This window comes from Nymphalis io, chromosome 15 (genome assembly GCF_905147045.1).
Source record: "Nymphalis io chromosome 15, ilAglIoxx1.1, whole genome shotgun sequence".
NCBI classification, from domain to species: Eukaryota; Metazoa; Arthropoda; class Insecta; order Lepidoptera; family Nymphalidae; genus Nymphalis; species Nymphalis io.
Genome location: NC_065902.1, coordinates 7,635,584 through 7,651,211, shown reverse-complemented (window position 1 = coordinate 7,651,211; position 15,628 = coordinate 7,635,584). Strand labels below are relative to the sequence as shown.

General features: G+C 32.5%; 1 protein-coding gene across 2 annotated transcripts in view; it reads right to left on the bottom strand.

The window, feature by feature from the left end:
- Window positions 1-11,994, bottom strand: part of LOC126773681 (NFX1-type zinc finger-containing protein 1-like) — a 32,368-nt gene extending 20,374 nt beyond the window's left edge. The window contains exons 1-10 of one of the 2 annotated variants that reach the window (XM_050494753.1): window positions 11,882-11,994; window positions 10,252-10,297; window positions 8,257-8,382; window positions 7,366-8,033; window positions 4,556-4,778; window positions 3,724-3,769; window positions 3,185-3,410; window positions 2,155-2,331; window positions 1,130-2,083; window positions 39-191 (exon numbers count right to left, since the gene is read on the bottom strand). In XM_050494753.1, coding sequence (XP_050350710.1) covers window positions 39-191; window positions 1,130-2,083; window positions 2,155-2,331; window positions 3,185-3,410; window positions 3,724-3,769; window positions 4,556-4,778; window positions 7,366-8,033; window positions 8,257-8,382; window positions 10,252-10,285 — 2,607 coding nt within the window. In that variant the 5' untranslated portion in view covers window positions 10,286-10,297; window positions 11,882-11,994. Of the gene's footprint in view, window positions 1-38; window positions 192-1,129; window positions 2,084-2,154; window positions 2,332-3,184; window positions 3,411-3,723; window positions 3,770-4,555; window positions 4,779-7,365; window positions 8,034-8,256; window positions 8,383-10,251; window positions 10,298-11,717 lie in introns of both variants that reach the window. The other variant, XM_050494752.1, reaches the window with a different exon arrangement.
- Window positions 11,995-15,628: the final 3,634 nt, after the last annotated feature.

Genomic DNA, 15,628 nt, shown 5'->3' with positions numbered 1-15,628 from the left:
ATTGAGACTATATTCAAGGTTTTAACTACGTCACCTACCTGTAGGGGTTTAATATCTTCTTTAAGTTTGTTTGTAACTCTTTTTGCCCAACTAAAGTACAGCACCCACCGATCAACCGTAGGTAAATTTTTAAGGTTTCGTAGATCAACTGGTGTCGCATGCGATCCTAGCAGAGCATATTTTTTCATTTGCTGTGAAACAAACAATAATAAATAGAAAAGGGTTACCTTAATAATACATAAAATAATTATGATACGTTTTGTTATTAATAATAATAATAGATAAGATTTAGATTCCTCAACTTTCGGATGCTTCTTTTAAAAGTAGATTCACCACGGCCCTTTATTAAATTTATCTATCTAACCTTATTTATAAGAATACAAGAACTTCAAAATCACGCTTGTCACGTCAATTGTCTTAATTGAAAACGGGTGAAACTGCGAAGCGCCTTTATTTATTTAATAAAACCATACATTTAGTGCATATTCTGGTATAAATTATATGTATTATACTAGAATACCACTTACTGGTGGTAGGGCTTTGTGCAAGCTCGTCTGGGTAGGTACCACCCACTCATCAGATATTCTATCGCAAAACAGCAATACTTGATATTGTTGTGTTCCGGTTTGAAGGGTGAGTGAGCCAGTGTAATTACAGGCACAAGGGACATAAAATCTTAGTTCCCAAGGTTGGTGGCGCATTGGATATGTAAGCGATGGTTGACATTTCTTACAATGCCAATGTCTAAGAGCGTTGGTGACCACTTACCATCAGGTGGCCCATATGCTCGTCCGCCTTCCTATTCTATATAAATGCAGATGAATGATGACATGATGAGAAAAAACTCCTCTAAAAAAATTTGTATAGATAGATTTGAGATAAATGAAATGACATATTATCGCTTAAAATTGTTACACCTTAATCTAAGTCAAGGAAAAGGTTGTTCGTCAGCTGCAGCTATCTTTAAGGCAAAATCAACTAATATTCTAAATTTCTAATTTAGAATATTAATTGATTTTGCATTATTTTCGTTAATCGTTAATTATTAATATTTCCGGTATATGAAGGTAAGTAGAAAAATTAAGACAATTTTATAATTATCGCTATAAAAATTAAGATAAAATCTTACATTAAAAATCTTTATCCGGGCTCTTAAAATAGCAATATCCTTGTGTAATTTACGTTTATGAATGAAATTATTTGGATGAATGTTTTGATACTGTTTAGTACTATATAAAAGTTTAGCTTCTGCGTTTTTTAAACAAAACGCTTTCTGAATATTAGAATTAAAAATATCGTTATCAATTTCCAAGTCATCTAAGATGACTTGATCTCTGGCGTCATCATGATCCTCTATGACTTCTTTATTTGAATATTCATCTTTCTGAATATCTTCGAACACAATAGGTTCTTCGAAGTCGTATACTAAGTTCTCAAATAACCAATAAGATAATGGGTCTTTTTCACTTTTAAGAGTTGTTTCATATAAATCTCCAAGAATTTCACATTCTGGAACATATTCTTTCATACAAGTGTAACTAATTATGGACTCGTTTATGGATTCAATATTATTTTGAGCTCTTTGTAATTCCAATAAGTCCAGTTTTAAAGCATTTTTTTGCTCACTATAAAGTCTGAAAGCACTTTGTGAAGTTTGCCTCACGAATTTCTTCCTACGTTGGTTTAAATTAAACTTTTCCAATGCCTCATTTCGAGATTGACCGCCGATCCTTACAATCGAATTGGTAACCGGTAGAAGCCCTTCCAAAAATTGATCCAAAGCGTGGTTTGTGTAGCACACAAGGAGTAACACGCATCCAGGTTTGTCTAAATTATTTAATAATGTTTGTGCTACTTTAATACCCAGGAAAGTCTTGCCCGTCCCCGGCGGACCCTGAATCACAGCAAACTCACGAGTCAAAGCGGTTTTGTAGGCTTCATACTGACTTAGATTGAATCCTAAGTGCTCATTAGATGGCCACGTATTTAAATCGAGTACATTAAATTTTATGCTCGTGAAATTTTTTTGTTTTATGGTATATGTTTTGTCTGCTTCCAAATACGCGGGATGAGCAGGTTCAGGCTGAAAACAAAGGTCAATTGATTTATCGAATTAGCCTTTACGTTCAATATTAAAGTATATACTGAGCTTACATTAACATCGACGATATATTTTTTCATTGCTACATGTTCAGGGAATGTCGGATCCTGTAAAGCTTTCAGAATATGATAATATGGTTCGTAATAAACTTCACTTTCTATCATCGTATAATTTTGCTTTCCGTATAAATTATCTCCAACGTCGATTATATCAACAATTGACACTGGAATCTGACAAAAATGTTTAGTAAAAGATGAATAAATGAATAAATATTACTTAACAATCCCTTGTGATATTATAATTGTGCAAGTCGTTCTTTAACGGAGCAACCGCGGGATGACCTGATTTTTGCATTGACCTTAACGTACGCTACTTTTATTCCGTGCGTAGATTTCTACTTATTTAATATAGTTTTATTATATTTATCGAAACACAAATTATAAAAGATTTTCAAAACTATATCCGCAGATTCAAAACAATGATACTTTAAAAAAATATTAGTTTCGTAATTTAGTGAAGATAAAAATTAATCTTTGAGATTATAAGTTAATTTACACTATAATTTCCCCATTTTTATAGCGGGACGATTCTAATTTTTAATATTTGTCGATAAACAAGACCAATTGTAATGTAAAAGGGATGGGTGTCTTAAAATTTTCTTAGGTTAAATCTTAATTTGTAATGAGGCAAATAATTTATTTTTATTTGATTGAGTTGCAAAAATTTAAACAAAACAAACCTCAAAAAAATAGTGCTCTCTAGGTCAGATAGAAAATACCCTTTTTGTTACAAATAGATTCACCAAATAGATTGCAAATCAATTTCAAAAAATATCTATTTAAAATAATATAAATTTATTCTAGATCACTAAATATCAAAATACACTCGTGCTCCAGCGCCAGGATGACAACATACGTTTGCTAAGAAAACGTTGTACGATTTATACTGTATTAACGCAAATGTTTGCAAAGGCAAAAAATCACGCCGATCCGTTGCTCCGTTATAGAAGAAAAAGAAAAAAAAATATATGAATTCACATTGATAATATCAGTTACGAATTTACAAAAATCCGGATATATTTACTTTTCCGTTGTCAAGGTATTTTATATCCCGGTCGATTATCGTCGCGACAATAAATGTTTTACATTTGTCCTTGGTAAATAGAACCAGTGATCCATAAATAAATCGCCTGCTATGTGACCAGTTTATCTTTTTAAATCTTTTCTTTGTGTTATCGTCGACTTCGACAATGGAACCAATTTTCTGTGGCGATACATAAGGCTCAACAAATCTTACGTTATGAATAACCCTGAAATTTAATAATGATAATTAGGTGTATGTATTGTGTTAATAAATTTGACGATTTTTAGTAGTATCAGATTGTGTTTTCATATATAAGTTCTGGATAACTTTAATACTACCTCGGTTTTTCAAGCATCACAATCATTTTTAAATTAATATCGACATTTGTTTTGTGCACTACTTGGTGGTACCAGGTAGTATAGTTGTTACCTTTCAAACGATTGAAGTTTAATTTCCTTCATTTTGTCATAAATAGTAAAAATTGAGTTTGTGACTTAATTATAATATATTATGAATATAAATATTATTACTAAGCTTACCGTATATTGTCATATTTCTTTTTGGTAGGGTCCCGCATAAACTGAACTGTAATAATAACATTTAATTAGTCAATTCTACACATATAAAATGAATTCTATATTTTAGAAATTAAAATAAAAGCAGCAACGTTTGAGGCATGTAAAAGTAATATTTGCTTAAAATAAATTTGTTCACGCATAAGGAAAACTATTCAGTCTGTAGAATTGAAAAGTTTATCATGGACAACCATTGTTCGTGTACCCCTCGCTCAGTAAATTCTTAAGATTGATTTGTTTCAAAAAATAAAAAACGCGAGCTGATCCACCTGATAAAAAAAAAGATAAAAAAGAGAAGTGCTATCCTCATAAACCCTGGAAAAATGAAGGTTTATGTCCAATACCAATAGGGTTAGAGTATCGAACTTAAGTCGAAATTTTTGAAATTCTTATAAGGAAATTTTCTGTATTCCTTACAGTTTCGAATTCGTCTAAGTACCTATACTTGAATATATTTTTTTTTTATAGAATAGGAAGGTGGACGAGCATAAGGGCCATCTGATGGTAAGTGGTCACAAACGCCCATAGACATCGCTATTGTAAGAAATGTTAACCACCGCTTACATCACCAATGCGCCAACAACCTTGGGGACTAAGATGTTATGTCCCTTGTGCCTGTAATTACACTGGCTCACTCATCCTTCAAACTGGAACATAACAATTTTTGCGGTAGAATATTTGATGAGTGGGTGGTACCTACCCAGACGAGCTTGCACAAAGCTCTACCACCAGTACATGTTCCACGTATTTGGTAATTGACAAAATGTTAAGCGTTAAAATAACAATTATGACTCACGTATTCCTTCGCGAAGAGGTCCGAAGCAATCTTCACGGAGTAGTCTGAATTGTACATCAAGATAATGTTCCACATCGCGGTAACTGCCCGATATCAAGTTTGCTCTCAAATATGGACGTTCATCGGTCAAATCTTCCCGGCGAGGCACTACGCTAAGTTCCCTGAAATTCTCCGGCGGTTCTTGTTCTTCATCCGCAGAGTGTTCGTGCTTTCGTTGTTCCTTCTAAGAAATATTTTTTGTAATATGTTTTGACCAAGATTAAAATAAATAAAAGACGTAACTTTTTTTATAAATTATTTATAATCATATATATTAATAGCATTTCAGCAAGTTAAAGAACATTGTACGCGCTGTAACAAATGATTTTGTTCACGAAGGATTTATTATAACCAATCGTCCGTATGTGTAATACACCAAGGCCTCAAGGAAGGCCCTTGAGAGACCACATTACGAGTTAAGTTACATTTATATAGGTCACTCTTCGATCAACAATAGTACTAGATGCCCGGTCGGAGTCTCAAAAACGGCCAAGCGAATAACGCCTCACTTCAAAGTGGGGTCTTATTTCAAATTTAGTTTACTTTCGATTGCGCCACAATGCCTCAGTGTGTGTTCAAACACCGCAAAAATAACTATCGAAAAATAAATGTATCGGACGGAATAACATACTTTCGGAAAATAAATGCTGTGTTTTAATATAAATAATAAAATACCTAACTATTTGAATTAATCGACAATTATTTAGTTTTTAGCCAACCCACGCGCCTATATTCACCAACGTTTGGCCAACAAATGGTTGCTCTAGAACTGTAAAACTATAGAGTAGTTTAATACTTTATATATTTTTTATTTATACGATATTTTTATTGCAACTGAAGGAAAAACAAAAGTGCTTCTTTAGTATTAAATAACTAATCGATAAAAAATAATTTTGTACGCTATCAGACTAACTGGAATGAACTGGAATATTGCATGAAAATCTTTTTTCAAAAAATTTTCTCATACAGAAAAACTCAAATATGAAGATTGTAAAAGTAACTTGTTGACCACAGTCAAACTATGAATTCATAAGTAAATAGATATAAGGAACGCGGATGGTTTGATCTATGCATCTCATCTAACGATGTTTTTAATCTATGCATGAAAACTAAAGGCATTCTATAAAATTTACTTCGTGTAAGCGGGCGGGGTAAGTCAATAAAAAAATATATAATAAAAACTAGCTGTGCCCGTGATTTCACCCGCGTATCACTTAAAGAAATCACTAAGAGACTTATAATTTTTCAGTATATACACGATTTTTACTTAATTTTCGTGGGATATTAAGTGTTTATTGGTTTTTGCCGCACCCGGATCTAGACAGGGCAACATACGAATCCTACTTGAGAAAAACATCATTCCCTTAAATCTATTCCGACATACTTGAATGTCTATCCCTGTGCTTTATTTATTATGACTGCAAGCCACCCCTTCACAGGAAATTGTCCTTTTAAAACTAAAACGTAAATATGTTTTTTTTTAAATAGATACTTATTATCAACTAACCGACTAAGTGGTTCATTTTTGCCCAGAGAAGCGGAATTGCCATTCATAGGAGAAATGCTGCTAGCATTCTTGCCACCATTCCACGCGGTCACGATTTGTACTATTTTAACTATTTTTCTATGTATTTATTTAAGGCTTTACTTCACTTGTCAAACTACCCCAACTAAGTAAAAAATTAACAAAACTATGAAATAAATATATATGCGGCAACGAAACGAAATACCTACCTAACCTATAAACTTAAAAGGTTATTTACAAACCGTTAATAAATACGTAGGTATGAGTATTTTCAACAACCTACTTAAGTACCCGTTGAAATAATATGTCAAAACTATAAAAAGTACTAAAAACTGTCTATGGTCTTATCTCGATATAAAACGGCTGCAAATAATGCATTATTTTAGAACAAATTTGATTACCATACAAAAAGTTATAGTCAACCTTAAAAGATAGACATAAGCTGAACCCTATGTAATATGATCGATCGTATAGATCTGAGCTCAACTTACATTGGAGGCATCTAAATATCTGTTCATTTTTTACTTTGTTTTGTTCCTATAAACTTTCTATCGTCATCATTTTACAGACTATAATTTATAGTTAGCTAAATTTCAAGCCAATTCAACTGAACAGTTATTTTATAGCAATTTTATCGAATAAATGTTCGACGTGATTCTTTAAATTGACATAATTTTATTATTTTTGAGCCGATTGAAATAAAACAAAGACTAAATTTTAAGTGAAGTTAGCTACAATACGTTAGTGAAACCGCACTCAATTATTATTTCTATATCTTCTATGTACAGACAGCGACCACTTACAGATTGATTGTATGTATAGATAATTAATAAAACTAATTAAATTGTTAAATTATCCAAATGCAACACTGATAAACGAACATCACAATGCTATAGTGATATAATAAAAAGTAATTTAAAAAAATTAATCCGATTTCAAAAAGTTATAAAAACATAATAAAAATAAATAATTCAAATTATTCTTACAAAAAAAAAAATACGAAGCGCGATTCCGTAATACTGTCTTCGGAGCAGTAAAGTCTTAATATCGTAAAGTTAAAATGGCGTAAGTAAAATGTTGTATCTGTAATTATCTACTGTATTGCTAACAAAATAAGGTTGATTTGGAAAAAAGTTATTATACATTTCATTGTCAGTGAATAGCGGCTTAGATTGTATTACAATCTATTATCAATCGCATTTATCGTAAAAAAATAAGATTGTAAATTTAATAATATAGTAATTACCGCATTTTTTTGTATCTCATGCGCCGTCAATGTCTCACGAAGTTGCATTAACTTCAAGCTGTATTCCTCAGGTAAAGTGAAGTTATGTCTATCTCTTAGCCCATCTAAGCAACATTTAGAACTTCCTTCAATAAGAGATCTACACTTAATCAATGCAGTCGATGGCGACAATGCTATGATAGATTCACAAAATGTTATGAAATTCTTCCAAAATTCAATTTCATTTTTCCAGTATTTATTGTTGGTAGATTTTTTTTCAGCATACGGTAAATTCAACAGATAATTTTGTAAGTTGGCAATAAACTGCGAATTACAAACATCTAATAGTACCGTCAATTTCAACTGATGAAAAGAAGATTCGCAAATTTTTGTTAACAATTCCATAACCAGTACGTATACATCAGGTCGTTCAATTGGAGATTGCAGAAGATTCGAAAATCCTTCCTTTTTATCGTTCAGGTTTGTAAGTATATCTTTAACATCTGATTTAACCAATGCTTCTAATGTTAAAAATCCGATTGTCCTTATTTTCTTATGATCGCTTTGAGCTCGGTTCTGACGGTTATTATTGGTTGTCATATTCGTTGAAAACATTTGTTTAGTCGTATTAACTTTTCTGTCGTTTCTTAAATAAGGATGCTTCGGTTTTTGTTCTTTAAAATGTTGCGCTGTAATATTTGTTGTGTTATTGTAAATAAATATAAAATAAACGAGTGTTTATTTTTTTAATTTTAATTTTTTTTTTTTACAAAATAGAACTTTTACTTAGTATTTGCATGTTTAAGTTTAACTATTAGTTTTAAAAAAATCAAGGATATTCAAGAATGGCATGAAGTTTAAAATACAATCCGTTGAAAAGATATATTATGTCGCCTTAAGCTTAAAATGTACCTCTATTTCTTGGTGATTGGTTCCGACATACGATCGTTGCTAGTTGCAATCCAGCAGAAGCACTATTTTCGGGATGATTTTTAAGTTGGCCCATCATCCTTCTAGGATTCAATGGCTGATTTCGTGCTAAAATTATAATATTTATTTATTTATGCAAAGTATACTGGTGGTAGAGCTTTGTGCAAGCTCGTCTGGGTAGGTACCACCCACTCATCAGATATTCTACCGCAAAACAGCAGTACTTATTATTGTTGTGTTCCGGTTTGAAGAGTGAGTGAGCCAGTGTAATTACAGGCACAAGGGACATAAAATCTTAGTTCCCAAGGTTGGTGGCGCATTGGCTATGTAAGCGATGGTTGACATTTCTTACAATGCCAATGTCTAAGGGCGTTTGGTGACCACTTACCATCAGGTGGCCCATATGCTCGTCCGTCTTCCTATTTTATATAAAAAAAAGGTAGCAATATTACCACCTGAAGGTCACGGACGCCCATAGATAGACATTGGCACTGAAAGAATCATGAACATGATGTCTTTGTTACTAATAAGTTTAGTTACACTGTGTCACTCACGATTTAAACCCGATCACACCAATATTAAGGTTTGCTAGTTGGCGCTTAAATACGTGACCCAGGCGACTCCCACTCAGACCAGCTTACACAAAGCTTCACCACCAAGGTAAATATTTTTGTTAAATTTGCTTATCTTTGTAGATATATGATGATGTAATTTGATTCAATGACAGCAAAAAGTGATGAAAAATTACTGAGATACTGGGTTATGGTGTGGCTGCCACAAATTTATATTTAGGTGTTTTATGCTACATTTGCATGGATAGTGAATAAAACAAATAATTAAATTAGTATGTTACATCGGTAGGTAGTTATGCAACCAGTGCCACACAAAGTATTCACAGTAAGAGCCTAAAAGTGCATTGTTGCATTTCTCGTTGGGTAGTCTACTGGATGACATAGCTGCCTAAGTAAATTCGGGGGAATTATAACATTTACAACATTTTAATAATAATGTAGTAATATCCTGGGACATTATTCACACATGGACATCTAATCCCAAATTAAGCAGAGTTTGTACTATGGAAACCAGATAACTGATATACTACTTTACTTTTAAAAATACATACTTATACAAATAATTACACCCAGATTCAGGACAAACAGACATGTTCATGTACACACAAATGTCTGTCCTAGGTGGGAACCGAAGCCACAACCTTCGGCGTGAAAGGCAAGTATCTACCACGCCAACCGGCCCGTCAAATAACCATCGTCGTATAATCTATGATATCAATTACCACGTTTCCAGCCCTCTATTGTAGTAAGCATACACTATACACACTTAAACCATAATGTTTATTTTCAATATTTGTCTGATAACCTCCAGGTGATGTTTACTGCGAAGTTCATATACAGCCTATATAATGTATATATTCAAGTTTTTAACATAAAAAAATAATCAATGCGTTGACCCAGATTATATAGATTTACTAAATTTTTAACATCAAAAGATAATTTAGATTGTGATATTGATCATAGATTATACTTTAATTAGAGTTTCACAAAATGAACTGTTTACGAATAAATAGAGTTCATTGGTCCAAATATATTCTATTTCGATGAGCCGGTTGGCGTGGTACCAGGATGCTCGCCTTTCACGCCGAAGGTTGTGGGTTCGATTCCCACCCAGGATAGATATTTGTGTGCATGAACATGTCTGTTTGTCCTCAGTCTGGGTGTAATTATCTATATAAGTATGTATTTATAAAAGTAAAGTAGTATATCAGTTATATGGTTTCCATAGTACAAGCTCTGCTTAATTTGGGATCAGATGGCCGTGTGTGAATAATGTCCCAGGATATTATTATATATGTATAATATGTCCGACTGTTCCTTGCTAGGCTGTATCGCTAAATCAATTAGGAGTAGATACATTTTATTTTTCCTATTAAAATTAATTTTACAATAAACGTAATTTTACCTGCACGCCGTCTTAATAGATCATCTTCGTCCATTTTTAGGATATTCTGTAAATAAAAAAAAATCTCATAACATGAAACTACAGACAAATTGTGATAAAATTAACTAATATTTAAACAATGCGAGTTTAGTCCATCATTAAATACATGGTTAAAACAATTTAACGAAATAATTTGAAATAACATACATTTTTGATTGCAGTATTAATAAAACCGAAACGGAGAGCTAATCTTTTTGCCATATATAATTACAACGAAAAACTTTATAAAATCAAATGAATTATGAAGGGGCTTAAGTTCGCATTTCTTTCATTTTTGTCAATCCGAAAATCCCGAGATAGGTCAAATTTAATCTCGAAATTATCGGGACTGGAAAACGACCCAGGGAACTCGAGAATCAGGATCCCGGGATCGTATGCTCCAATCCAGCGGTACTCAACCTGCAGCCCACCGTGCTTTACAGGTTGGCCCGCCTGCTGTTACTTTATTTTCAACTTCAAAGATTTTTTTAAACACTTAATCATTTGAAATTAGTGACCACGGACACTGCAAAGTTTCAGCAGTACGTCGTCACACACACACACGCCACGCTTACCGCAATATATGACGTCATCGTTTGAAACAACGAATAGCTCACCATGAAAAAAAAATTAAAATATACGCGACAAAATCCGAAACCAAATTTATTGTTTGTGGCCCTCGACACCATGACTGACATGTGTTTGTGACCCCTATAAAGAAAAGGTTGAGTATCGCTGCTCTAATCAATCTCTATTACAATTATTTATTAATAACTGCACAAAGTCCTTTTGTGCGTGTCGTTCGCTTTGAGTTTTTGAGTTTATCATAATACAAAGGATTAATTATTAAATGTACCATTTAGGTTAGAAAAACTATCAATGATTGGTATTAACTATGACTGTCATATATAATTTTAAAAACCAGCATGCATGGCATTCTACGGCTATCTAGCTGATATTTTGTGTACACTCATGATACAGATAAAAATAGTACGGTATAAAAAAGACATTCAGCTCTTTTTAAAAAATACATGTATTGCACAATTTAAAAGAATCGACAACTTTTTCTATGTTAAATTGGATATTTTGTCAAGTTCCAGCTTTGTAGTTAAGTGATTTAAAACCCTCTACCTTGTTTATGACCCATATATAATAAATAAAATAAAATATACGAATCAGCTTATTTCATTTTCATTGGAATTAATAAGATAGCATAAATATGCGAAAATGTATTTTGAAGCCTGATAACAAATATATAGCATTTGAAATACTAAAACAAAATACCTAATCAGAAATCAGGACTCAGATATTTTAAATACAAAGGAAAAAGGAAGTAACTGAAATACATATATCTGCAATTCAATTACGAGTAACTCTAATTCTGAAAATTACACAAAGGAACATTACAATCTTTAAATATAAATGTTGATTGAAAGCCACTTACTTACCCAAAATCACAATAATATAAACAACTATTCAATGAAAAACTTGTCAACTAAAAATTCTTTTTTAATTGATTATAAATAAAGAGTATTTAATCACTAGACTTCTCTTACTCTTTTTAGTATTTATAAGGATACTTCACAAAGTCACTTCACAAAAGAGTACTTACATCACAAATACGATATTGTACTTGATCTTGGTTTTGGTTAGTAGACTCAAGACTGAAGCCTTTAATCTGAATGTTGCTGTCTAAATTCTATCTATATAAATAACTATGTATTGATATCCACCGCCACGAGTCACTACAATATTGCAAGACGTAGCGAATTTTACCCCTATTCCTTTATTTATTTCTATAGTCAAATCTCTATATCCTACATTATATAATATGATTTAATGTTTTAACCTCCATTTAATAAATTGAGTAAATTAATATAAAATAATCGTGTAACTACAACATGTACAACTACAATCACTTGTTATACTCGGAAATAAGGAATTTTATTTTTCTATTAAGGCAACATTTGTATTTGAAAAAGGGGACTTCCAGTATGGTGTAGTAAACATTATAAATAAAGTAATGACTCAGGGATTCTTTAACGATATCATACACTTAAAAAAAATCTCTCAGTAATTTTTTTAATATTGTTGATAAAATAGTACGCCCTAGTATATATTTTCTTATCTCTATTTTAATCATTTAATTCTAAAAAGATTTATTTACGCAGTCACTACAATTTTATAATGTATTTTAATGAATATTATCAATTACTAAAGGCCTATATATAATTATTTGTTTTATTGAGTTTGATAAAAACATTGCAACTACAATAATAACATCTTAATGTATTCTTTGACGTCATAGCTTCGGTATAATGATAAATGTTAAATGTAAATGCTTAATGACATATCTGCAGAATTGCGGGGAAACCCAGTTATAATAATTAATTTTGTAATACGACCATAGATACATAAAAAACAGGGTTTTTTATATATTAATGAATACGACCAATGAAATTTTCTTAAGGTACAACTAGAGACCTCTCGGGGCAGTCATAATAATTAGGTACATGAATACTTATGATTTCTGAGTTCAAGCAAGCTTAGAATTGTAGATGACAGATGGCGCTAAGACAACAAACTATATTTTATTTTATTTATAAACAATACATATCAAATATACATAAAAATCGCTTGTATTGTTTGATTTGATTATTATCTTTAACAGTGTTTTGAAGATAAGCCTATTCCTTATTTCAATGCAAGTCATTATTGAAACAGGAAGGTAATAATCATAGATAAATACACTATATACTTGGTAATAATAATACCAATATATGAATAATCGAATGTATATTTATATCTTAATAATTTTTCCAATTCCCAACCCTTATTTTTCGTTGTCATAGGCACATCATCTCGTCCGTTATTTTAGTTGCCACAGCGAAATTTTTGTACAAGAGCCATTCGTTCTTGGTTCCGTTCCGTTATACGTTCGTTCCGAAATGAGCCGATCGGGTATTAAGTCTAAATGAAGGCTGTCGCCCGTAAAGCGTTCCCTCCACCCAAAGGGGTGCAGCAAGAAAGGAGCAAGTCTCGCTTCGGCTGAACCGACACCCGCAAGTGGTGCAGCTTTAAACCAGCCAACGCAGAGTCCGGCCGGTCAGCCAACTAGCCAGTCAACCGGTAATGGTCAAGGGGCGAGTCGCCCTAAGGGCCCTAAATGGCAGTCCTAATTGGTAGGTTTAAACCCCGCTGGATAAGTATTGCTTCCTTTAATGCAAACGGCCTTAAGAAGCAAATGCAACTTGTTCGCGATTTCGTTACCGCCCATCAAACCGACTTCCTACTAATACAGGAATCCTTTTTAAAAGCGAGCTTACGTGATTCCGATTCGGGAGCACACTAATATACTATATATAGGGGATCGTTTCATTGCACTCCTATAGATCCTCTTAGCTGCTTAGCTACATCGAAGCGTATGTATGTGGGATCAACCGATCATACTTGCCTGGGTGTACTTGTTCCCGTCTAAAACGCTACTCGAAAGCGATATAATATCGCAACTTTCGATGGGTAGCTTGGTCATTCTGGCCGGTGACCTTAACATCAAACATCCTAGATGGAACTCCATCCAGACTAATCGTAACGGAACCATCCTTGATAGCTTGACAGCCCTATGACCTATCAAGTTTTAATTTTGAGATAATTGCTCCCACGACACCGACACCAATAGCGATCATTATATAGCGTGGGGCTATGTAGTCTGACGTTCCATCACTTAAAAAATAAATTCATACAAGTCTTATTAAGTAAAATTTGTAAAGAACTCCTACTCAAATATTCGTGATATTAGACAAATTATTTACTTCATTTTTTTACACGTTTAATAAACCATGTTTTCGTAACAATGTGTACAAATTTTTACCCATAAAAAATATCCTAAGTTATGACTGTAAACATTTCAAAAACGAGCAAATTCCCTACATGAGATTGGATTTATAATTGGTAAGTAGGCATTTGCAACAATCATCTCCAGACGTTTGTATCATCCGATATAACAGTTAACGCTAATTGGAATATTTTAAATGAAAACATGGGTAGTGATCACCTTATATTCAAAATAACTTTTAGTATTCTAACTACTCGCTCATATTTGAAGAAACGTAATTTGAAGAAGATTGATTGGACAAAATATAATTATTCTCTTCAGCAATCATTTTGTAACTTGGATTTAGGGATTTTTAATGACAATATCCCTTTAATGTACAACTACTTTTTAGAAATTTTTTTTAAAGCTATTGAAGTAAGCGTCCCTTTCATCAAAATATGCTCTGACCCGAGATAAGCTTACCACCTTTGTATTTTACACGAGTTTTTTTTAGCACATAAATTTGTCCTTAAGTGCTTTCTCTCTGAAAGGATGTTTCAATAGAAATTTCACAAACCATGAATACTCTTCAAACTATCAATTATTGGTTAAGCAAAAAGAAACCTTTATTAATAAAACCCTATGATCAGGTCAGATCTGTTGGAAATGTTCTCCTAGCAATTTGAGTTTCATAGATTGGTATTAAAAATCTTATTTAAATTAATTTCGATGATGTTAAAGGTCCAAAAAACAACTATGACATTAATTTTTTGAAACGAACAACTACTTCATATTTAGAACAGGATATAGAGATTTCTATAGTTTTTTTCGGATGGTTCCAAAACTGATAATCTTTTAGGTGCTGCATTAAAATGCATTAAACTCATTGCGATCTCAGAAGCTTTGACATACGCTACTACATAAGTTAATAGTAATAAAATCGTAATTTTATAGTAAGAGTGCCTTACTGCATTTGGCCTTTGATATTTTTAACAAAGTACATGATTTTCTTAAACACAATCGGCAAATGAGATTGCAATGGGTCTCGTTTCATATCGGTATACGAGGAAACGAGGAGGCTGATATACGAGCTAAAACGGCATGTGTTGAAGGAAGGATTTTCATTATTAAGCCTAGCTTAACAGAATTGGATACGGAGAGAATATTTTGACCGACGGTCAAAAGACAAAGGCATATGGTATAAAACGATCGTAAATCAGCCTCCTCAAATTCCATGGTTCGAAAATATTAAAATGAGTAGGTCGCATACTAAAATATTATGTAGAGTTCGCTCCCCTTGTAACAATTTCCTTTTTCTCATGAAAAAGGCTGATTCCCGTAATTGTAATGTTTATGGTAAGATAGATGACATATATCATATTTTAGTAGAATGTAATAAATATAGAGACCCTAGGGAAGCATTGATAAATAGATTTCAGTTATGTCGGTTAAATGTCGGAGTTATGCAAAGTGCTTTATCAGATCCCACGTTTAGAGTGGCCAAAGGAATATACAGTATGATGTCTGTTTGTCAATATGTAACGT